Below are 25,786 nucleotides of genomic sequence, written 5' to 3' on the forward strand. Positions count from 1 at the left end.
CCATCTTATTGAGGGATTTTTATCTATTTTTGAGTCAAGAAAAGTCTTATTTTCTTAAGTACATTAAGATAATTTCAACTTTCTAATAAAGCCCCCTTTATAAAGGGTGTATAATTTGTAAAGCCTTCAGGTCTGTGTGTCTCCTGGCATCAGATCAGTCAAACATGTTTCACTGTTGCTTTGCTGACCTCAGCATCAGCTTAACACTTCCTCTAGAAAGACAGATGATTTTGTTACCACTTCATGGACATGTGTTTTTGTAAGACTTTATTGTTGAGTGTTTAACAATGTTCAGCGGTGATAAAACAATTACGCGCTACATGTGAGAATCTACATACTGAAATCAGGACTTGAGACTGTTTTTTTTGTTCATTTATTAAATATGAAATCCAATAATTTCTTAAACACAGATTTTTTGGGGCCATTGCAGAGGTTTGACTGACAGCACTCATACTTGATCTGAGAGAAGGGATATCTTTGGGCCAGAGTCATGAAGTCACAGTCTTCGTACATAATACAGCCAGTGTAGATCTTTTCTAAGGGAGACAGATTAATAAAATACATATTCAGAAGCAGTTTCTTTCAAATGTGAGAAAATAACCACCACACTGAAGATATAAAATAAAACCAAAAAGTTTAAGAAGGCTCAATGAGGTCCAGTGCATTTAGTACCTGCAAACATACTGTCTTTATTATTATTGCAACTTCCATGACAACTGAGCAAACTCTGTCCACTGATGAGGATGTGGTGGAGAGCTGCAGCAAGTGGAACCTCGTGTTAAGATTTCTTTTTTTTTTTGTCTTATAAAGCTGTTTGTAAATAGTTGGCACGCAATTTGTCAAAAGTGCTGATATCACTTTGCAGAATTTATTAATAATACATATTTAATCAACATTGGCATCGGACATTTATGTTCTCAAAATGACATTTTATGATGTGTTTAAAAATTGTTGGATTTTGTAGTTTTTAACTCCTTAAAGGTGCTATATTCGATATTCATAACATATCTAGCACGTACATGGCGACGGCTGAGCCGGCAGCTTGCAGTGACTTCATTCTCTGCTCAGGTAGACATTACTCCTCTATATCTTTACATAGCAAACAGTGGTTGCTGCTATATTAATGCTCTGGATTTCATATATAGAACATTTAACAATACTTACCACCGCTGGTGAGTTTGAGGCAGCTGTCTACACCTTGGTTACACTCCTGTTTGAATTCAGTGCCGTTGCAGGAGCCATCAGGGCAGACGTAACACTGCAGCGAGAAGCCTGGAGAAGACGAGACGGAGTTCAATTGATTCAGTCTGATGTAACACAGTCAGTGTTTGTGAACGTGAACTCATCTTCCATGCAAAGTCATGTTCATGAGATAAGAAGATTGAACTGTTGCCAAGTAAACGAATACAAGTATATTTCACAAAATGTCAAACTATTTCTTAATGTCAGATATTGGAAGTGTTTGCTTGTATAATCTGTAGGCCTATAGTTTTGTGAGTATATGTATATTTAGTTTTTTGTTGATGGAAGTTAAAAGTTAAATGGGTTAAACCCTTGAAGCTGAATGACTATTGCACACTGGAGAAGGCACAGTCAAAATAGCTGTATGCGTTACTTCCCGGTGCTTAAATTATAATACGTTATAGGTTAAAATCTCAATAATATGGTGCAGGACTTTATCGTTCTATCACTGACAAAAAAAAATGTCATGAATATTGTAGCCTACATAAGAATCTTGTCAATAAACTAAAGTAAAAAGCAACAACACATCTGTGCACAAAGCAAACTGCTCGTCCTGCAACATCATAGACAATATTATGAATGAATATTATGAATATTTATCACACGACACAAGAGCAGAACATGCACACTGCACACTGATCTGCCAAAACGTTCCCTCAGGCTGATGTGTTTTCTCTTTGTGAAACATATAATCTGTCTGACTTAGCCCCACTTGGCTGCGCTTTTCAGGAGCAAACAAAACAAAAACAAAAAAGAATGTGCATTAATGAAAGCAACACTGATTCCTTCTTCAACCCCTGTTTTTTTCTTACCAAATCCAAACATGGCACAGCTGACAGCCAGGAAAAACACCACAGAGCTCCTCATCATGACTGAAAGCACTGATTGTCACGTCTGGAAATCAAAATAAAACAAGAAAAACTCTCTTATAATAGTGTCACAGCTGGATTAAAGGCCGGGAAGTATCTTTGTGGAAATAAAAAAAAAAAAGGAATAACACATGCAGGGAGTCAATAACTAATAAAACATGACTTTAATGTCTTCAGAGAATGAGACAAACAGACAGAAATTATGATATAACCGATATAAAACCTTAATTTGGAAGTACAGATGAATATTATTAACAAACTTTTAGCCCTGCAGTCATCATCAAACACTCACCTGTGAATGTGAAGAAAATGACTTTGAGCTCATGAAGAAGAGGCGTTTTGTAACAACACCAAAGTTACCAAAGCAAACAACCCATTTGTTTGGGTTCAGAGTCTACAGTATGTCTGGATTCTACAATATTGGCCAATACAGTGCACTGTTTGTGTAAGACAGAGAATAAATGAATAGATTGTTTTAATAGATTGTTTTCATGTCTTTTTCCTTGTGAAAATTGTATGTATTATATTTCTAAATGGACGCAGTAGTCATCCGTTTGAAAGTGAGGGTAGGCACAGGGAGTTACCGATTACGTATCACACAATTACGGTAATTCAGCTTGTGGGAAAACACAGTGATCTGCTGGTTAACCCAAGATTTGTAATGACGGGGAAAAAACAAGGAAGGAGCAGAGGTAGAAATGTAAAGAAGGGAAAGAAAGAGAGGAAAAGTAAAGGAGGTGTGCTGGACAGGTGAGAGGACGTAACAGATGATTATCAAGAAATAAAGAGAAGACAATAAACAGTGTGGAGTGGAGCCTCTGTTTACAAGGTGCAACATAAAGTGTTCACCTGTGTGTTTCTTTAATCAGTTGTAAATGAAGGTTTAATGGGAGGTTGTTGGTAACACGTTGAAGCAGTTCATAACACATTCACTCTGCCTGAAGTGTGCTGCGAGCTGATAACTGTTATTGCTGCCCCTTAAAGTCAGATATGTGTAATATCTCTGTCCGACGAAAGAAGGAGGGGAGTCAGCACATTTCTGCTGAGAGAGAGAGGCGGAAATGAATCAGTGCTTCTACTTTACTGAATTTATAACAGACACCTTCTGGAGGAAGAAAACAAACAGAGCGGTGACAGACAGCAAACTGAAGTACTGAAGAAGCTCAAAGCTATATAACATTACAAAAACAACAACCTTGTATGTGCACTGTGATCCAACAAACTGTTTGAGCGCACAACAACACCATCCTGCTGCCGTATAAACACACTAGAGCGCCAAATGTGTATTAATCCGCAGCTGAAAATAGTCCCAAATAACTATTTACTTCAGTTTGAGTAATGTTTGCTTAAAACTACAGTGCCCAGCCGTTTCAGGAAACTACTGAGGCTTTTTAAAATAACACTATATATTATCTAACCCGGGTCTCACGGGAAGGCGTCTACATAGCACGACATTACAGAGACATTTCGTGTATCATAAGGACGCATTTTAGCCTTTTCGTGGGTCATTTGTACGCCACGCAACAAAACTATGGAAAACGTCCACTCAGTTAAGGAAAACGTCATGGTTGGGCTTAAAATAAGTACGTAAACTAAATAAACGCATACGGAAATAACGTAACATAAGTACGTTACAAGATACAACACGTTACAAGCGTCACTAAACCACATGAGACAGACGTCACTAGACGTTACTTACAAAACAAAACACCTGCTTAAAATTTGTGTTTGTTGGACCCATACATCTCCCCACCCGCCCACCATAATTGCTCCTTTCTCACTTTTTATTCTACGTCCATTAGCTCTGAGCATAGCATGTTTACATACGTTTATTGGACTCAGTACAGACTACATGGCGTACAAATGACAAAAAGCAAGGAAGGCGTTCCGTATTGCACCACTAAATGCCGTGCAAATTATCGTGGCATTCATGCGCCTTTTCGTGCAAATGTGATGATATTATCATAAGAAGATTTACATCTTAGTAGAAACAAATGAACAGTCACAGACAGGATAGTCAGAAGGAACTGAAGACTAACTTGCTTTTTAGTCTTTGTTGGCAAAAAGAAAAATATAAAATAATGCATAACCTGAAACTAGGGTGACCAGATCCCAACAAACCAAATGTGGGACAAAGAGTAAGTTTTGTGTGGGACAACGGGAGACACGTTACCAAGGCTGAGATATAATGTCTATCCAACTTAAATAACAAACATTTCTATTCTGCCCTTTATCCTGTAACATCTCTATGCTTTGCCCCAATGCATCCATAGATCGGCACATCTCTTCAAGATTCATATGAACTGTGTATTCCACCCGTGGGAAATCAAAAATAACTGGCAAAATTTCACAAAAAAAAATCGCCTTCCATCGCCTTATAAATACTTACAAGTAGTTTCACAGTCTTTGTTGTAGCTGCTCTTCCTTTCATCTGTGGTAGTTTCCATCATATACCACTAAATCTGCATAGCATGTGAGCTTTGGGCATAGCAAAGACCACGAAATGTTTAACCTGCACTTGACCCACGTGTGTGCAGTTGATTGACAGGAAACAGCAGCCCTGTGATGACAGCCTTCCTCTGCTTTCATCACATCCATTGGATAAAAGCCAGATTTTTAGAAAAGTGTCCGTCCTGCAGTGGTTTGACTTTTGAAAACTAGAGCCGATGACAATGTGGGATGAAAATGCTGAGCAGTCCCTCGTAAAGTCGGACACCTGTTTCACCCTACACCTGAAAACTCAAATCAGTGAGAGTAACAGCATCTAAGACTGAACACACAAAGGAAAAGGTTCTTGATTTTATAGTTTCTTGTTTAATTAGAGCCAAATTTAATTATTTAATTACAAGCCAGGTCCCCAAATCTCACAGAAACAAGTCTGTGTTTTTCTGTTAACAATGAAAACCGCCAGGAGAGCTGTATTTTTTATTATGAAATCCTCACTCTGTTAAAATGACTCCCACTCGCTGTCAGCAGCGACACAGATTTTATGTCAATAAACATTCAATCAGGAGCGAAACTCTCCTCCGGGTGTTATGAGTTTTATAATCCTGAATTCATATTAAGTCCTCTTTCTTCCCCCTCTCTCTCTCTCTCTCTCTCTCTCTCTGCAGATCATTGTAAGCTTCAGAGCCTCCTGGAGGCGTGAAATCAGAGTTCAGACACACTCATGCACTAGAAGCATGAAATCAAAGTTCATGTTACAGCTTTTCCACTTTTCTTTATGGACCCGCAGCCTGTTGAAGCCTCATAGAGGAAGAGAGATGATTTCATTGTGAATAATAGATAAGATTAAATTATAACCTGTAACAAAGCTTGTCGCAATAAAACCTTAAAAGTTGTGTCTTTACCGACCTAGGAGTAATAACAATCAATTAAAGAGAATGATTTTATTAGGGAATGCGGCCGGTGTCATGTTTAATTCAGAGGAGTTTGAAGTATAATCGTGAATCATTTTCCCCTGCGGGGGGAGCTCAACATTTTCTCACAGAGGTTTAAATGTCGCCATCTGAAAGCAACATGACTTTGCTTCGCCATTGCAGCTATTTAAGCTAATGACTGGCTGTCCTGCTGCTCATTACTTCTTTCTGAAGCCGAGGCTAAAGGCTGGTGTAATGAGGAAAACCAGCTTTCATTTCTTTCTGCTGTGGATTTTCTTTGTGCCTCTGCGGTGCTCACAACCTCAACTGACATATTTACTGCAAGCTAGATGAGATACTTATTTACATGTTAAGAAAACTGTTGACATCGTTTTCTCTCTGGTGGCATTAATGTGATTACAACTTTTTTTCTTTCGGAGGTGGCAGCGCGTAAAGTTAAAAACCTTCAGTCTTCTTATCAAAAGAGTCAGAACTCTTAGCCACCATGATGTTAAGTTTGTCAAAGGATCCTGAAATGTAAAAAAAATTAAAATTCTTAAATTTAAAAAAATATTTAAATTCTTAAATTTAAAAAAAATTAAAATTCTTAAATTTAAAAAAAAAATTTAATTCTTAAATTTTTAAAAAAATTTAAATTCTTAAATTTACAAAAAAAATGTAATTCTTAAATTTTAAAAAAATTTAAATTCTTAAAATTTTTTAAAAAATTTAAAATTCTTAAATTTAAAAAAAATTTTAAATTCTTAATTTAAAAAAAAATTTAATTCTTACATTTTTAAAAATTTTAAATTCTTAAATTTTTTAAATTTTAGGGCAACCTGTGCCCCCCAGAAGAGTGGCTCCCTAGGCGACTTCCAACAGTGCCTATGCCTTAAGCCAGCCCTCGAGGTGCATGCTAATCGTAGGAGTGTAAATTCTTGTTGTGTTAGTATGGAGGTTGTTGGTTAGCCTAGCTGTAGCATATAAGACTGGAAACAGGAGAAACAGCTAGCCTGGCTCTGTCAAAAGTAAAAAAAAAAAAAAAAAAATACCTACCAACCACTCTTAGGTATACAATGTACTATATCTAGTTTGATTAGATCCCAATGAACCAGGAGTGAAAAAACAACAATTTGTGATTTTATGTTGAAACGATCCACATTCTCTTCTTTCTTCTTTTCTTTCTTTCCCCATACCCCCTTTGATTCATTTTCAGTTCCTCTCTTTTTACTCTATTCATTCACTGTCTTTTGTTTCATTTCTTTCTTTCTTTCAATCTGCCACCATTCCTCTCTGTCTTCCTCTCATTTCCCAGTCCTACATGAGTTAAATATGGGAAAACCAAAACAATCAGGCCATGACATGGTTATTATTTTTAAGTACTGATTTTGTTAATTACCTCTCTCTCTCCTTCATTACCATTTGTCCTGTTCCTCCCCCCCCCCCCTCCATCTCTTTGTATTCTCTCTCTCTCTCTCCTCTCTCTCATCAATCACTATTTTGTCCATGTGCAAGGATGAAAAATTTCAAACAGCGCAAGATTTAAACCCGTGAATGAATAATATCATTAACATTTGACCACATGTTGTGTGTGTGTGTGTGTGGTGTGTGTGCCTACTTACCATGAATTAAGACACACATCTATACGCAAGTATAGACACACAAGTCTGCACAAGTAATCACTCAGAGGGCATCAAAACCTGAATGAAAAGAGCGGCCATCAAAAATCCTGGATTTGCAAAACTCTGTATTATGCTAATCATGCTCCAACTGTGCAAAGTTACTCACCTCATCCAGGGATTGAAACACACATGTCAGAGCTCTTCCTGTTGAGCTTATATAAAGCAAGCAGTGAACATTTATAATTTATTATTTATTTACAGCAGGGGGGGACGCACAACAAGACCAAAGGTAAGATGAAAAAGTATAGAACAGCAAACAATTGCAATACTCAGGAACAATTTTGTTTGGGTTGTGTGCAAAACCTTCTATAATTTCACAGAAGACTCAGTTATAACCTGCAAACATTTTTTTTCTGGCCACCTGAGGGCAGGAGAAACAAGTTATCGTTTCGCTTCACTTTTGTACAGTGGAGGAAGTAGAGACGCTTAGTCCCTCTATATATACAGTCTAACATCATTTGGAGTCATGCCTGTGTCCACCTGATGAATGTAAGTCCAATATACAATTTCCTTTTAGCTCTGTTTTTGGTCTCTACCAACTTCAGAAGGAAATATCTCTCTTTAGCTGCTAAATGCTGCACTCCCTCCAACAATGTTCACCAGCTAGTCGCTAACTGTGTCTACTGTTTGGTGATGATCATTGTTGTGTACAGTGGGTTTAAAAACAGTTGTCTGCCGCGACAAAAAAATGACGCTATGAGAGCGGCGAGAGTGAGCCGGATAGCTAAACAATGAGCTGAAGCTCACCGTATAGCTCCGTAAAGTCAAGGGAGCTGCAGATTCAGGTGATGTTTCTCCTAAAGGTTCATCACAGTGAGCGGATTCGATACATTATTATAACATCTTCCATTATTGGCCTGATAGTCTCTTGACAGGTGACAACACCTGGCAAAATCACATAATCAGTCAAGTAAGATCTTAGCTGTTAAACTGCTTTCGTCTGTCTCACATTTACCACAAGAAACCGTTTCAAAGGCTTGTGTCAATTTTATCCTCTCCATCGTATGTATGGAGAGTTTTGAACTTCTCCCCTCAGGACAGACATTTAGAGTAGCAAAGCCCAGCTCTAACAAATCATTAAAGCTCTCTTGACATCAAACTGTTAAAAGCTCACAATGAGTCAGCTAATGATGAATCTTTTAATATAAAAATGTGTGGATGATGATGGTGATGTTACAATTCATAATAGCATAGACATGATGTATCATCTGGCCCTTGAGGAAAATCAATTTAAATAATAATAATAATAATAATACCGCAACCAAATGCCATCAGTCTCAGCGATGTGTGTGATATCCATGTGGTGCAACTTACCCATCACAGATTTATTGTATAGCAGCATTTTCCTCTTCTATGTACTCCCAAGGTTATGCGACATGTGATGTCCTCCGTCAGCGTGCATACACCGGCCTGTGTGACACAGAAAAAGTAAAGGACACACACTCTCGTACATTCCAGATCCCACAGGACCACAGTTTCCAACTTGCCCGGTCATTTTCAGGACCTGACAATTAAGCGGCGTACCTACCCTTTAATTAGATATAGGAAGAAATAGTGTCCTCATTAACGACGTAATTAACTCAATCAATGAACGCTAAAGAGCACCGAAATACCAATTAAACTTCACATACATGTACGTGAATGGATAATAATATGTGTGAGGAGAGAGAGAGTGTTTTATTATCTTGTGGTCGAGCATGTGAGGGTTAACACAGTAAATTAATAAATGTATGGAGCAGAGAGAGAAAACACCATAGGTAGTATAATTATCTATGACCTGAGTGTCCATGCATGTAGGACATAGCTCCCTTTCTCTCTCTCTCTCTCTCTCTCTCTCTCATCCTCTCCTCCCTCCATCTTTATTTTCTTGCGGACAGAAACCTCGATAACTCTCTCATCCCTTCACTGTCCCACTTCACCTCCTCTCTAATTCTTCTTATACTACATGTATTGGAGGCAAATTACTCCTCCATCGCTCCCTTCATCACACCACCATCTCTGGATTTTTAGCCTAAAACTTGTCAAAGTTATAGTCTAGAGTGAAAGCTCATTCTTCATCTAGGAAACAGTAACAACCTAACTACAAACGGTCCATTAGTCGCTGTTTCTGCAGCTTTCGATCACAAAAGGCTTCATCAGTAGACGGAGCTGTCATGTTAAAATTTTCACTCCGCTGAGCACTTCAAGGACTTCATGATCGGATGTTGAGATTGAAAGTTCACTCTTGATCTTGGGGAAACACTCTCTCATGTCATCTTCAACCGCTTATCCGGGTCGGGTTGCGGGGCTCAGCTCCAGCAGGGACCCCAAACTTCCTTTCCGGGCCACATTAACCAGCTCTGACTGGGGGATCCCGAGGCGTTCCCAGGACTAGGTGGAGATATAATCTATCCACCTAGTCTGGGTCTTCCCGGTGGCCTCCTCCCAGCTAGTCGTGCCTGGAACACCTCCCAAGGGAGGCGCCCAGGGAGCATCCGTACCAGATGCCCGAACAACTCAAGCTGGCTCCTTTCAACGCAAAGGAGCAGCGGCTCTACTCCGAGTCCCTCACGGATGACTGAGCTTCTCACCAGCACCCCTCCTGAGAAAAACCCATTTCGGCGCTTGTACCGCGATCTAGTTCTTTCGGTCATGACCTTGGGGATACAGTAGTTGACAAAAACAATCTCACGAGAAGGTGAAGTCAGCATATTTAACAAAAGGAACTCATTCCATGACGAAAAAAAAGTTATCTTGCTCTTTTCCAAGATGACATGTGAGGATTTCCAGGACTACCACAATTGCTGATCGTGTCTGATTTATTCAGTCAAGTCTAGTTTTCACACTGTAGCTGAAAACAACACTGTGTAAACTTCGGGGCGACCTCTAGCTCAACCGGTAGAGCGCACACCCCATGTAAGGTCCTTAGCAGCGGCCCGGGTTTGATTCCGACCACGCGGCTATCCCAGCCAGTTCCCATTTCCGGGGCGTTAAATACTGACGCTTTATCACAGCCGTCAGCGTTATATCGATGCTTAAGGCATCTTCAGTGTCGGTATGAGATGTATGAGATGTATGAGATCACAAATGTAGTAGTTTTAAGCCCAACCAGAGTTTTTCCCTATACCTAACTATAGTGGTTATTGCCAGAACCTAAGCAAGTGTTTTGTTTAATTCCCGACATTAACCAAGTGTTTACTGCGACCGAAAAAAAGTGACACTGAGGGATCTGACAAAAGCATTAGTATGTGACGAGTTGAGAAACAAGTGGGCATCTCCGCTCTCTCCCCCCTTTTTGTCATTCTCCAGCTGCTCTAATAAAGGCAATAAAAGCCCTAATAAATAACTTAAAAAGAACACCGTCTGACCTTCAACCTTTCATACATAAATATTTTTATATTATACACAAAAAATGTTTTCTTTACTATAACTCTACTTTTACTTACTTTATTTATTTAACTTTTTCGCACATTATAACATCTCTTTGAAGGAACACACTAGATTTATTTCTCATTTTTGTTATTGTAATATTTAGGTTTGTGACATCGCATAAATAGAGGGACGCAGACAAGTTGTATCATGGGAAACTATAATGTTTTTGGTGCTTTACACATACAGTAACAGGGACTAAAAATCAGGATGTGTTGGCATGTGCTGCTTTGATTTTGACCAATCTGAGTCTCCCAACTTCATGGATAACTAAGCCTACAAAAGGGAAAAGTGGCCGCCCTGCTGCTCAGTGCTTCAGGACCAGTATGATGTAGCCACGATGGGATTGAATCCGTCCACACTGTGACTTCTATTCTACCGCCTACCTCTAAGCCCTAAATCTGAACGACTAAATGAACTATAAATGGGGTTATTTATGAATTAAAAGGGCAGAAAAGAGAGGTGGGTCGGAGGATACGATCTGGGAAAGATCCTTCTTTCTTTTCCTTAATTTCTCCGGATCTTTTCCCTCCATATAGGAAGAATGTGCCGCTCTGTAGGGAATTGTTTTGGGAGATTATCAGTGTGTGTGCGTGGTGTGTGCGTGCATGTGTGGATTACCAATGTTTGGTATTTATTTCCAGAGCTCCAGAAAGCTCTGTTTGACTTTTCTCACAACAGGGGGTCTTGCTTCAATCACATGCCCCTGTGAGTGTGTGTGTGTGCAGTTCTGTTTGTGTGTCTCTATGTGTTATTTGTCCACTTGCAACATGTGTGTGTCTTTGTACTTTCTTGGTTTCAGCAGGTTTGTGCATGTGTGTTGTGTGTTTGTGTGCGTGTGTACATGTGGGTGTGGGTGTCGTCCAGGGAACATATACCCGGATTAGCCGTCATGCTTTTATTTCTGTAATGGAAACATCAGCCTCAGAAAGAAAGTAGGGCTGAGGGCAGGCAGCGAGTGTGTACGAGACAGTGGGGGAGGAGAGAAGAGAGGCGTTTGTGCAGTGCATGTGTGTATACTGTAAGAGGAAATTCTTCGGATATTTAAAACATATTTTCAAATATTTTTCACTTATTTCTTAAATTTTTTACTAATATTCTTTGGATATTTTTCAGATATTTTATACATTTTCTAGACATTTATCATATATTATTTGGACATTTTTTCCAAATGTTTTTTCACAAATTTCACTAATATTTGTCAATATTTTTGGATATATTTCTCAATTGTCTTTCACATTTTTTACACATTTTTTTGGACATTTTTCTCAATTTTTTTCAACATATTTTACTAATAATTTCTGACATATTTATGATATTTTTCACAATTGTTTTCAATATTTCACTAATAATTTTCAAATATCTTTCGGATATTTTAAACACATTTTTCAAATATTTGTCACATATTTTTCAGATATTTTTCACTATTTTTTCACATTTTATACTAATATTTTTGGATATTTTTCAGATATTTTATACATACTTTCTCGACATTTCTCACATACTGTTTGGATATTTTTTCCCAATATTTTCCACATATTTTACAAATATTTTTCACATATTTTGGGATATTTTTAACATATTATTCAGACATTTTTCACATATTTGTGCAAGATGCTGTCATGTTTGCTTCATCAACCGCTCCAAGTGGTGACTGGAAGAGTATGAATCTTTTCTTGAATAGTAGTCTCCAAACCAGGACCACACACTGACACAATACAGTATTCTGAGAAGTAATTAAGTAAAAGAAAACAAAATTAATCTGGAACCTGAAATCAAACAGTTCAACTTTTCTGGTGCTTTCATGTTGTTTCTGTCTTCTGGAGGGAGGTGCAAAAGATGGTGTTTGAACTGAAACTTTCCTTTGAGCCACATTTTCCTCCGTGGTACAGAAACCATTATATTACCTTATTATTTTGTTGGGGAAAAGGTTTATTTCAGAGCTGGTGGATTGATTTCTTGAACATCAATCGATTTAGGAGCATTTTTTATCCATTTATTAGAGAGTTGGTAAACTTTATTTTGAAAGGATATATTGCAAACCTCTTGAGAGATGGGAAAAGTGTATTACAGTCAATAGTTGGTAAGAAGTGTGGACTTAATTTTATGAACATTTTATACAAGGCACATAAATTGAATGTGTGTGTGTGTGTGTGTGTGCGTGTGTCATAGGGGGATACAGTATTGGACTTGATGAATGTGTGTGTGTTGAGAACATCTACAGGTTTGCATGACAGACAATGTAACAGAGAGTGACATGACGATGGGGGGCTGTAAAAGCAGGTCACTGGACAGTGTGTGTTTTGTCTCAAAGATTAGCGGTGCCGAGGTCAACATGCCTGTGTGTGTGCGTATGTGTTGTGTGTGTGTGTGTGTGTGTGTCTGTGTCGGGTGTGCAGCAGGGGCAGATGTCCGGGTCCCATGCCATAAGGGAGCTTGTGTGTGTGTGTTGCTGTCTGTTCATGTGTGTGAAGTGATGTGCAGCCAATCAACTCAATATCCCTCCCTTCAGTGGTTTCTGAGGCCGACGGCGACGAGACCGTTGACGTGATTTCGATTTAGACTCGAAGCAACAGAAGAGAAAGTCAGAATCTTTGACTCTCATCACACCAGATAACCAAGTACAAACAAAACAATACTGTAACAGCTGTGGATTTATACATTTGTTGAATACACTGGCGGGTCACTCATGTTTAGACATACAGTATGTACAAAACAAATGTTGACAATTGTCTGACTAGAAGTGGTACTGTTGCTTGTCATTTTGGTCAAACCGTTAAATGACTACAAAACTAAAAAACAATTTTCTCCTGCAATTAACTCATTATTAAACCAGCTTCTTGATTTCATACAATAATGAAGTTATGGGTAGTATTTGATCACATTCAACAATAGCAGACAGATTACACAGAGCAGCTGCACCACCTAGTGGTTAATACAGTAACATGCAAACACACACACAGGTGTTTTAAATCTCGTCATCAGAGGCATCGGTGTATTATTCATGTGTATATTCATGTACAGACAGAGAGTGTGTTATCAAGAACAGATCAATGTTTGCTGTAAAGATAATGCAAAAAAAAAAGAAAACAGTAAGCTTTATAAATTAAACTCACACAGACAACATCCAGACAAACATCCAAAATGTTATGTCAATCACAGATCAGTAAAACTGACAAACAGAGGTCGGTAAAGGACAGCAGATAAGTTAATAAAATATAATAAATAGCAATAAAATAGATAAAGAGAAAACAAATAGATAATAAATAGACATTATTATAGTTACATGATTCATCATATAAGGGAACTGTAAATAAAAGTCTCACCTGAAATGACCACTGTCTCGCTGACATTAAAAGAGTTCAGCTTCCTCAACAAATAGATTCTCTGTTGACCTCGTTTGAGGATAGATTCATTAATATGAAACTTAAGTTTACAATTAAACACAGTTCCAAGATATTTATACGACTCCACAATCTGAACATCTACACCGTGTATGACACTAGCTTTGTTTTCAGTCTTGTGTCTGAAGTCAATGATCATTTCTTTTATTTTGGAAACATTGAAGTCAAGATAATTATCATCGCATCATTTCATAAACTCAGGTAATGCAGGACCATGATCAGACTCTGAGCCTTGAAGTAAAGATAACAGGAAAGTGTCATCAGAAAAATTTAACAAGAAGCCTGTTCAGCTGAGATGACCTGCAGCTGTCATGACAAATAGGAAGGGTGACAACACACAACCCTGAGGGGAAACCCGTGTTTGATTTGGACATCTTGGACATTTGTCCATTCACGAAAACCTGCTTGACCCTCACAGTAAGAGAATTTAAAATCAGCATGAGAAGCTGGTTTGGGAGATTAAAAAGAGAGGCAAGTCTCTCAATCAATATGTGAGGCTGCATTTTTGTTAAAAGCAGAGGAAAAGTCTCGAAATAAAGTCTTGCATGAGCTCCAGGTTTCCTCTAGATCAGAGGTCAGCAACCCTTTACTATAAAAAGAGCCATTTTAGGCAAAAAAATAATACCAAAATCTGTCTGGAGCCACAAAACATTATACAGTTAGTCACAGCTTATAGTCTACTGTAAGTCTATGCAGTGAGGGCCAAAGTACAAATGTACAATTAGGGTAATAGTATTAGGGTCACATTGACGGAAAAAAACACGGAGATTTCGAGAATAAGTCATAATATTACGAGAAAAGTCGTAATATTACGAGAAAAAAGTCATAATATTACGAGAAAAAAGTCATAATATTACGAGAATATAGTCATTAATTTACGAGAAAAAGTCGTATTATAACGAGATGAAGTCATTACTTTGCGAGAGAAACGTCGTATTATAACGAGAATAAAGTCATAATATTATGAGAAAAAGTCGTATATAACGAGAATAAAGTCATAACTTTTACAAGAAAAAAAGAAAATAACACATAAAATCACTACTTTATAATATTATGATTTTAATTCTCATAATACTATGACTTTTTTAAACGTAAACCTTTGACTTTAGTTTCGTAATATTATGAATTTATTCTTGAAATCTCCTGATTTTTTTTTCTTCATATGTGGCCCTAATACTCCTATCGACCTACAACAATGACCTATAATAAAAATGAAATGTAAACTTAAAAAAACAGTTATTAATTTCCACAAATACTTTTTTTAAAATCATCAGGGAGCCACTGGAAAGGAGCTAAAGAGCTGCATGTGGCTCCTGAGCCGCAAGGTTGCAGACCCCCTGCTCTAGATGTTATACACAGTGTCCAGTCTAAAGAGTTTAGCGTCCTCCATGCCTTTGTCTGGCTGATAAGCAAATTGCAGGGGATCAAGTTTTTCCATTTATAGAAGACACAATAAATCATTAAAATCTTCTCAAAATGTTTCATTACAAGTGATGTAAGCGCCACAGGTCTGAACTTCACTTAGTTCTTTGGGGTTTTTGATTTGGGAATAGGTATAATGGTGACATTCTCCAGATTGTAGGAATTGGGCCAAGATCAGCACAAGTTTGGGAGAGTACTGATGAAGCTTGGTCTTGACTATAAGCTGCCATATTTGCTGAGTTGGGATGTGAGAAGTGTTGGTCCCAACATGAAAACATTGAATTTGGTAGTTGATGTATTATGAAACAGTTTTTGGTAAATCTTTAGGGTTTGTGCACATGTAAGTCGACTGAACCACAGTGGAAGTTTGCCATTAATTCACATAGTAGGAGCCCCAAATACACCTCTTTAACCCTCATTCTACCTACATATTTAACATACAAGGACTACCGACTGAAACAAAAACGACATGCAATTTTTCGGTTTCTTTGGATGGTAAAAGCCCGTGATATGTTATATACTATTTCTCACCAGGAAGTCCATCCTGAACTTCCCTCAAGTCACTTCTTTTTGATGATGTCATGTAACTTACGCAACAAACGTAACGTTAACCACGTGTTGAAGTCTATATCGGGCTAACCTGCACGTTGAAAATGTCATTAAAGGGTAACCCCAGTGTGCTAAAGGTGACGCAAAGAGGATTCAGATTCAGATTTAGACAACTCTATTGATCCCAAGAAGGGCAATTCATTCACAGCTTACCCCACAAACTCACACAGACAACATCCAGACAAACATCCAAATGTTATGTCAATTCACAGGTCAGTAAACAGCAGATAAGTTAATAAAATATAATAAATAGCAATTAAATAGATAAAGAGTAAAACTATGATTTATCATGTCAGGGAACTGGTCAATACAAATCTCACCTGAGTGCCCACTGTCTGAGTTTAATAACCTGATAGCAGAAGAATGTGTATGGTAGGAGCCCCAAATACTCCTCTTTAACCCTCATTCTACCTACATATTTAACATACAAGGACTACCGACCTGAAGAATAAACTATCTGTAAGAAACAAACCATCATAGCAAAATGTTAACTTATTCCTTCAAAACATTATTAGTATGTGATTAATACATTTGTGCAGAAGCCAATTATATGACACGTCTTTAATATGGCATCAATATAAAAGCTTTGTGTGTAAGATATCCCTTTAATATTGTAACTTTAACAAAGCAAATGAGCTGGTTTTTTTTCCTTGAAGGGCTTTAGTGCAAAACGATGCCAAGCAAATCAATCTGATGTTGAAATCTGATCCCGCATGCCTCCAAGGTTTGCTATAGGCTGTACAGGTGACACAGGGTTTAATAAACAAGTAAGAGCAGCACGAGCCACGTGTCAGCAATCACAATCCAGGTCCAGTGAATGTGCAGTTGTTTAAACTGATAACAGCTGTGAGCTGAGCTCTACACAGCTCAATTTGTCTTTAGAAATACCTGGTACTGTATCAGCCTCTATCAAGCCGAGTTTCTTTTTCTTTTGTAAATTAATCCATTCTTTTAAAAGTAGAGCTTTTAAAGAAAGTTTTAAGATGATTTTTCTCCACGTGCTGATTCTTGCCAGTTGGGGTTTGCTCAGTTCTGCTTCGGCTGTCTCCTCTGTGGAGGAAGCCTACAAGGCTGTGCTCAGCGTCGTGCTGCTCTGGACAGCAGCATCTGACCGGGGAGTCCCTCGACTCCCTCTTTATACCTAGAGAACGTGTGCAGTGCGGCGGAGTGTCGTGTGAAATGTAATTTTATTGGCTTAACTCGCAGCCAGGTTAGAGAGAGCCAGGTGGCTGACTGCAGGTGCAGCGGAGTGAGGTCAAGGTCCAACAGTTATTACTGTAACTGCTGTTAAAGTGGATTTCTTAATAGGGACTCTTTGAAACTGATTTTTAATGTAAAAGGCCTATTTGCTTAAACAATAAAATGCTCATAAGTTTACACTTTATCATATGATGGACTATAAGATTGAGGAATTTTTTTATCAGTGTGAATGAGAGTGAAGTCCTGAACTTCCTACATGTCAGATGTAATTTGCATGAATGGACGGTGCATGACTGTTAAGTATCTGCTGTCAAACAACTAAATATAGTGGACAAAAAGATAATAGCTTGGATTACAAACTTAATGTCTCAGCTCCACTGATCAATTTCCTGGAGCAAAGGGGAAAAAGCAGCCAACAAGAGATGGGGCCAACCCTGAGGCAGCCTACACTGTAAAAAAACAAAAACAAAATTTACAGTTTTTTTCAAGACATTTTACTTATTTGTGATTTATATGTTAATGGTCTTAGATTTACAGTATTTTTTGTAATCACAATTGTAATTATCTGTATTTAAGCTTTTCTTGATAATTTTTAAAGATAATTATTCTGTTTTTTAGAGGTTTATGACTCTATTTTAGCAATTAATTTATGTTAGAAGAAAAGGATTTCATGCAATTCTAAATATTCTTGTAAAAATACAGATTTTTTACATGTTTACATGTTTCATTTGTGATTTATATGTAAATGGACTTAGATTTACAGTGTATGACTATTCTAACAATAAATATATGTTAAAAATAAAATATTTCTTGTAATACTACAGTAATAAAGGCTAATTATATAAAGATAATTACTGTTTTTTTTACAGTTTATTTATGTTAATTAACGGACAGTATTTTTCCGTTTTTTAACAAACATTTTCTGGCGCCCCTGCTGCCGGAAAATTTCCGTTATTTTACACCTTTTTTTTTTTACAGTGTACTTACTGCTTGTTATCTGAAGGTGTTCTTATAAAAGCAATAAAAGCAGCTGATGTTCAAGGTTATTATACCACAGATTGTAGCAGCTTTCTGTGTTGTTTTATAAAAGCTCTGCCCTGAAAATCACTGAATTACTAACTACATTTTCACTTACATAGATCTGTATGTTGTTCTCTGTGTGTAGTGTAATCTAACAGAGGCCGTTCACCAGTTGATCGGCAATCACTCCACCCACGGAGAGAATGAAGCTGGGAGAGGCAGAGAAAATGTAACCGTCAGTGTGTCTCAGTTCCCTGCTCTTGCTGCCGGATGCATCCTGTACCTCACATCTCCCGGCCTGGTCTGCACCGCGGCGAGGCAGGGGAGATGGGGAGAGGAGACCGAACATTTCCTACATAAAATCACACATGAGGATCACCACGAGCACCGGCACGAAGAGAGGGAGCCGCACCACGAACACGAGCACATAGACTTTCATGGGTTAAAGGTGGTGCTTCAGGAGCTTCACGACCACTATGAGCCCTCAGATGGAGAGGTAAACATAACACTATACAACAAAGTATTTGTTAGTAGACCAAACCTAAAGAAGTACTTAATCTGTAGGCCTAAAAGACAAGAATACTTAATTATACTTTTCTTAAGTATATCTCAATCAGAAGATTAAGTACAAGTAGGCCTATAAGCCAAGAATACTTAGACTTTTCTGTACACTTGTCAGTATGAGCCAAGTATACTTAGACTTTTTTGTATACTTGTAAGTATAAGCCAAGTATACTTAAACATTTCTGTACACTTGTTGGTATAAACCAAGTATACCTAGACATTTCTGTATACTTATAAGTATAAGACAAGTATACTTAGACATTTCTGTACACTTGTCAGTATGAGCCAAGTATACTTAGACTTTTTTGTATACTTGTAAGTATAAGCCAAGTTTACTTAGACTTTCCTGTACACTTGTAAGTATAAACCAAGTATACCTAGACATTTCTGTACACTTGTAAGTATAAGCCAAGTATACTTAGACATTTCTGTATACTTGTAAGTATAAGCCAAGTATACTTAAGTATACTTTTGTTAAGTATATCTCTGATAAGTACATAAAAAGTAAACTGAAAGTATACTCTCTTATTTTAAGTTAAATAGAAGTATACTATTAGCACACTCTTATCATACTTACTTGGCTTTGCCCTGTACTCGGCCACATCACTATAGCAGCCGTCGTCATGATGAAAATAACATTTCATATTGCTGTATCGTGAGACACAAAATGTAATGTCAGAAATTATACCCAAAAAAAAAAAGTTCAAGAAATATAAATTAGCTCTAAATTGTTTATATTTCTTTTTTTCTGCTTATGTAGTTAAACGTTATAAAAATCACATAAAGCTTTAAATTGAGTCTGTGAGTACAAACTCTTCTGATTATATCCATACGTAATCTATTTGTCCTTCCTCTCCCTTATCACCATGGTAACCAGCCACTGTGTAACAGCCAGTGACGTCATGACAGAGGTCAACGCATCATCCCAGTCCACCAGAGACAGGAAGGGTGCGTTTTGGGCCACGTCCTGTATCACGCTCTGCTAGGTCACTTGCTTCATTAGCCGGTCCCTGCCTGAGGAGAGCTTCTTCCTGGACTACATCACGGAGCGTCTGGGGTCGGAGACTTCACCGTCGGGGGTAAATGTCCTTCAGAAACACAGAAAACACAGAAACACAGAGGACACGGATGCATGCATAGATGAGATTCATCACTCAAATGGTTCTTTTCTTTCTAGTAATGTAAGGATGGTTGTATCTGTTTTGTGTAGCTTTGGAGGCTCTCATGAGGAGTCTGAACCTCGGACTGAAGACGATCATGATAATGACACTGACCACGACCACGGACCACGACCCACGACCACGCTGATCACGATCATAGTGGTTTAAGACGGAGGAGGAAGAGAAACCATGAACGTCTCGAGGGGCATGAAAGAAACACCACTGGGATCAGGTACATATACTGTACCAACACACAGAATAAAAACCTTTTCACTACAGTATATCCAGACAAGTGCGTAAGGAGAGGTGATGAGTCAAGAAACAAAATGTTCGACAGATTTTGGATTGGATTAATGGATTTGCTTGTTAATTGAGAAAACAAATTTCATTCATCATTACAGAAAAAATGCAGGTAAAGTCCATCGTGGTGAACACATAGAGCTAACGTTAGAGTTTACTATTGCAGCCCAGTCTTAACAGACACTTTTCCATTCTCCCAGGTCTGTTTCTCTGCTGAAGACCTGGTCGTGATCTATGATCTGGCAGACAATAGATCTGCTCCTCTGGCCTGGCTCGGCTCCGCCTGCACTCGTCCAGCAGATCCTGAGCGGAGCGTGTGCACACATCACAGACCCGATGACACCAGACGGGCTCACCACGTTGAGAGTAAGTATTGCGTCAGGTTGTGATCGAGCGAGCATGAGATCTTGGATGAAATAATTCTGATCAACAAGCTTCCAAGTCATGAAGTTTTGTTCACTTTTATCATGCAGAATGACCAGATTACGTTAATAAAGGCTCACTTTGCATTCATTTTTCTTAGATAAAGTCTATGACTCTTGACCATAGGCTGTATAGAATATGGACTTACACTCCAAGACGTCACTCATAGGTTTCTGAAGAGCGAAAACTAAGCTCAAAGTGGGAAATACTACCATATAAATAACAATAATACTAACGTTAGAATTTCACTCATTGAAAAACAAGCACAGATTTTTTCAGTCGTTATGGAAATAATTAAAAGGGTGAGTTATAAAAAAATTCACCCCGTACAGTTGTCATGAATGCAGAAATTAAGCTGTAGAGACCAAAAGCAGTTTTGTACCAGGCTGTAAACATGTTTATTTCTGCTGTAAAGTTGGGCATTTTAACATGGGGGTCTATGAGGTTTGACTCCCTTTTAGAGCCTCAAGTGGCCATTCGATGAACTGCCATTCGCATTTCTGCATTGGCTTCATTTCTCAGCATTGCCGGTTGCTACTTGTTCTTGACATGTTGATAACTGACCTCTACCCTGCTTTTCTATTCTCTCTTTCGTTTGTAGGATACATCTATGCAACCATTGCCAATACGCTGATAACACTGACTGCCATGTTTGGCATTGTGGGTGCTGCTGTGCACCTCCTGCACCAGCGTGTTCCAGTATAGTATCCAGTTTTGCATCAGCCTGGCTGTCGGTTCACTGACTGGAGATGCTTTAACTGCACCTGATTCCCATGGTGAGGGATTTTAACACTTCTAAAGCTGCAACAAGATTTATTTATTTTTGACACTAGAGAGCTGAAAAACTTCCTGAGTTTGAGGACATTATATGGTACAACCATGGTGACTTTCATGCAGCATGTACTCATTTTGACTTCTTCTTCTTGTGGTCTGTGTCCAGTTTCTAGGTTTACATGTGCACTCAGACGGGCACTCTCATGAGGAAGAAACTCCAGTCTACATTTACAAGATGTTGGTGCTAATTGCCGGGATTTACTACTTTATCTGATGGAAACCATCTTCTCTCTGGTCGCATATAAAGATAATCATCACCACCATCAACATCATCATGGGGTAAGAGAAAAACAATTAAGCTGATAAGAATATAAATTAAATTTCACAATCTTATTCCTGCTCAACATACCGCCCTGTTCTTTACTTTCTTTCCTTTTGCCTCAACCCTCAAGTCAAGTTTACTCATTATGTTTGTCTCTTTAGGAAGAATCGGAGCCTCACCACTGTGACCATGGGAGGGTTTTAGAGATGTATCAACAGGAGAGGAAACAAAGAGACAAGTCACATTCAGTATCAAAAGCAGACTTGGTGAGAAACATGCATATATTAACACATTGGAACACAAATCAAAATGCAGCTACTGCCTTTATGTAAAGGTGGATGTGATTCACCTGCACATTTTGTATGTCAATAGGACTTGTTACTGAATGTTAAATGTAACATGTATATTTCAGGTAGGCCATGAAGAGGATGCGAAATCCCTTGTCAAAGCCGGTAGAGCGCACCAGAGGTGAGTAAAGTTATTTCCAAACAACGCCAAAACAAGCACGCTATCATCGAATAATAGTGATAATAGTGATAATCATCGTGGCTACTCAACCACTATCCATCCATCCATCTTCAACCGCTTATCCGGGGTCGGGTCAACTACTAACTATTACTTTATCTGCCTCGACAGAACAGCGCCTGCTGCCTTATATGATAACCATCGGCGACGGGATCCACAACTTCGCAGACGGCTTAGCGATGGGCGCAGCTTTCTCCCTGTCATGGAGGTCTGGTCTGGCCACATCACTAGCTGTACTCTGCCATGAACTACCACATGAACTGGGTAAACAACACACACACACACACACACACACACAAAGACAGCGTCTGGTTTGATCATTAAAGATTTCTTAACATCACCCTTCTTGCCCTTGATTCTCTCCAGGTGATTTCGCCATTTTGCTCCACAGCGGCATGACTGTCCGCAAGGGCGTTGCTCCTAACGTCGGCAGCGCCATGACCTCGTTCGTCGGCATGTACATCGCTCTGGCTGTAGCCACCGACGTCGCTACCAAACAGTGGATTGCCGCCATTACTGCAGGACTCTTCCTGTACGTGGGGCTGGCTGACATGGTGAGTGTTTGTCTTGACAGAACTATTCACCAGACAATACATACAGTAAAGTTTTGATCTTTAACTTCCATCTTCCTCCCTCCAGCTCCCCACCATGGTCCACATCAGCAACAAGAGACCCTGGCTGATGTTTCTGCTGCAGAACATCGGCCTTCTGACTGGATGGGCTGTTCTGTTGTTGCTGTCACTTTATGAGGAGAGAATCAGCTTTTAAAACGTTGGTCTGTTGAGTGGGTTAATATTACTTCTGGTATAATTTATGTAGATTGTAAAATCTTTGAACGACATTCACAGTTACATGACTGGGTGTTTAGGTATTAATCATAAATCCATCCACCCATCTATCCATCCATCTATCTATCCATCCATCCATCCGTTTTCTTCCGTTTATCCGGGGCTGGGTCATGGGGGCAGCAGATTTAGGGCATTCCGGACGTCCAACTCCCCAGCAATGTTTTCCAGCTCTTCCTGGGGGACCCCGAGGCGTTCCCAGGCCAGAAGAGACCGCTCCAGCGGTGTTCTGGGTTTACCCTGGGGCCTCTTACCAGTTGGACATGCCGGAAAAACCTCCAAAGGGAGGCGTCCAGGAGCCACCCTAAGAAGGAAACTCATTTCGACCGCTTGTATCCGAGATCTCATTCTTTCGGTCACTACCCAAAGCTCATGTCCATAGTGTGAGGGTTGGAATGTAGATGGGATTCAGCTCCCTCTTCACCGGTCCAATACAGCGCCCAACTTAACTGCAGACACCGCACCGAACTGCCTGTCCATCTCCCGCTCCATTTTACCCTCACTCGTGAACAAGACCCTGAGATACTTGAACTCAGTGACTCACTCCCCACATGGAGGCTGCAATCCACCACTTTCCGGCAGAGAACCATGGCCTCAGACTCATAAATAAAAAGGGTTAAGTAGCAACATGGTCCTTGTTCGCACGAACCACCTGTAAGACGTGGAACTAATTCAGTCTGACAAATAAAATTAGCTGTGCCGCTCAAATGCCTTAAACTCCGAAAGCCCTCGACCAGAGGACGTGGTTATTGGACCACATTTTGAATGTTGTTCACAACACCTTGAGCAGAAATATTGGACAGACACAGCGTTCCCTGTGAACTTTCCTATATTATTTAATCAAGACAGTAGGTTTGCCATCTTATTATAGGTTCATTCATGGTGGTGGGGCAACTTCCAATTCACAAATACCACAAACTGCAACCAGAAGAGCTGAAAATAACAAAAACGGTAGGATTTATTACAGGACTTCTGCGGTGGACTGCATCAGATTGTAACTACGAGTACTTTAACTGGAATCTCAGGTGGACGTTTTTAAAATGAAACTTGTGATTTTTTTTTGTTGTGAAAATGACATAAAAAATTCAGAGTACACGTGTTGTTTTCCCCTTTGAATTTCCTAATGTATTTACATATATTACATGTAATACATTTTTGTACAGTTATTTTTTTGTTTTTTTATTAAAAATGTCTGTTGATGAGACATACACTAATGTATACATTTTAAGAAGAAGCTATACGGTTTGAGTGTATAGTATTTGCTGAACTCCCACCACACCAATTATGAAGGAAAAATGTATGAAAATGTGTTAATATGTGTTTATATACAGTATGTTATGCGGTATATTTTGTATTCTGCTTGTTTGGAAAATTAAAACTCTTGAAAACCCATCATGTACAATTTTTTTGTGAGACCTGTCAATCATTTTTGAAACTCTCTTTAGCAGTGAGTTTACACTTCGATCACAGATTGTGCGTTTAAATCTGAAGACAGAATCTGTTGAAATGTAATCTACTCTCTTAAAAGGTGTGGTGGAAACTGGACTTTCTCTTTATCTGTCCCGTCTAATCTCCTCGACTCGCCAGGTTAGCTAAAGGTCTTCATTAGGGACAGAGTCCGCTGACAACCTCATCCGCACAAAGACGGAGACATAATATGTACAGCATATGCTGTGTGTGTAACTACCAGCATGACAAGTTCTCTCAGACAAAATGAGCCATTTAATGACACCATTTAGGTCCTACACTGATCCTTTAAGCATGTGCTGTAATTGCAGATTACAGCACGTAGCTGCTGACAGGGGAAAATGGATAAATCCCTGAAATCAGCTTTCTAACAAAGCAATCCATATTTCTGAACTTCTTCTGTACGTTTTTCAGAGGTTTTACGAGCCCCTGGAGTCGTGTAAACCGATAAAACACTTAAATTACCTCTAAAACTGGACCTTTGAGCTTCTCATGAATCATACCGCATAATGCGTCTTTTGGCTGAATGGGTCGTTTTACAACTTCATAAAGAAGTTTATGGTGCGGTGATATATAGCTGCATCAAAAGTGAGTATTTCAGTGAAGTTGTTAAGGGGAGGTGATGATAAGAAGACGTTAGTGTTACTGTAAGTGTTTGAATGGTCAGCTGAGCAACAGCATGTAGGGAGGAAGCAAGATAATATGGCTGTGGTTTACTGGTCATATTCTAGGTTTAATGAGTTCTTGAATTTGAACTCACTGTCAATGACATGGAGGTCTTACGTCACTGTATCCTGCCAACAAACACCCACTGCTCTGGTTTATGACCAAATACTACCTGCAGAACTGATGTCATTCTGCTGTGATTCGTTTTACTGCTAATTTGCAAATGTTTGCATGCTAATGTGCTAATCAAGCATTTAGATCAAAGTACGGCCTCACAGAGGCTAAAAATAGAAGATGTCACGGTCATATTGAGTCATATCATTGGTACAAACACATGCGCAGCAAAATCTGGTCTGCACTTACCTAAAGGCTCACTACCTGGCATTCAAAGTCCCTGTGGTAGATCAAACATGATAAACTGCCCTCTAGAGTGCCCTTAAATGAAGAAAACATGATGAAGTGCCCTCTACGGTGGCCTTAAAATCAAGATAGCATGATGCAGTGACATATAGGCGGCCCTACATG

General features: G+C 38.9%; 1 protein-coding gene and 1 pseudogene across 1 annotated transcript; one reads left to right on the forward strand and one right to left on the reverse strand.

Annotated features, from left to right (window-relative positions):
• Positions 1–357: 357 nt before the first annotated feature.
• On the reverse strand, positions 358–2,462 carry LOC119484357 (CD59 glycoprotein-like). Its single transcript, XM_037763147.1, has 4 exons — positions 2,404–2,462; positions 2,055–2,136; positions 1,165–1,272; positions 358–536 (listed from the first exon to the last, which is right to left on the reverse strand). Exons 2-4 carry the CDS (start codon positions 2,110–2,112, stop codon positions 370–372), a joined length of 333 nt encoding a protein of 110 aa, XP_037619075.1. The 5' UTR covers positions 2,113–2,136; positions 2,404–2,462; the 3' UTR covers positions 358–369.
• A 14,516-nt stretch (positions 2,463–16,978) lies between these two features.
• Positions 16,979–23,534, forward strand: LOC119484358 (annotated as a pseudogene).
• Positions 23,535–25,786: the final 2,252 nt, after the last annotated feature.

This window comes from Sebastes umbrosus, unplaced genomic scaffold, assembly GCF_015220745.1.
Source record: "Sebastes umbrosus isolate fSebUmb1 unplaced genomic scaffold, fSebUmb1.pri scaffold_16_arrow_ctg1, whole genome shotgun sequence".
Lineage (NCBI taxonomy): Eukaryota > Metazoa > Chordata > Actinopteri > Perciformes > Sebastidae > Sebastes > Sebastes umbrosus.

What these genes read in the sequence shown, in the direction of transcription:
- LOC119484357 (XM_037763147.1), bottom strand. Translation starts at nt 2,112, where the DNA reads ATGATGAGGAGCTCTGTGGTGTTTTTCCTGGCTGTCAGCTGTGCCATG. An exon ending in CTGTGCCATGTTTGGATTTG is followed by an intron (nt 1,273 to 2,054) that starts GTAAGAAAAAAA and finishes CGTCTTCTCCAG; the next exon opens with GCTTCTCGCTGCAGTGTTAC. An exon ending in CCTCAAACTCACCAGCGGTG is followed by an intron (nt 537 to 1,164) that starts GTAAGTATTGTT and finishes TGTCTCCCTTAG; the next exon opens with AAAAGATCTACACTGGCTGT.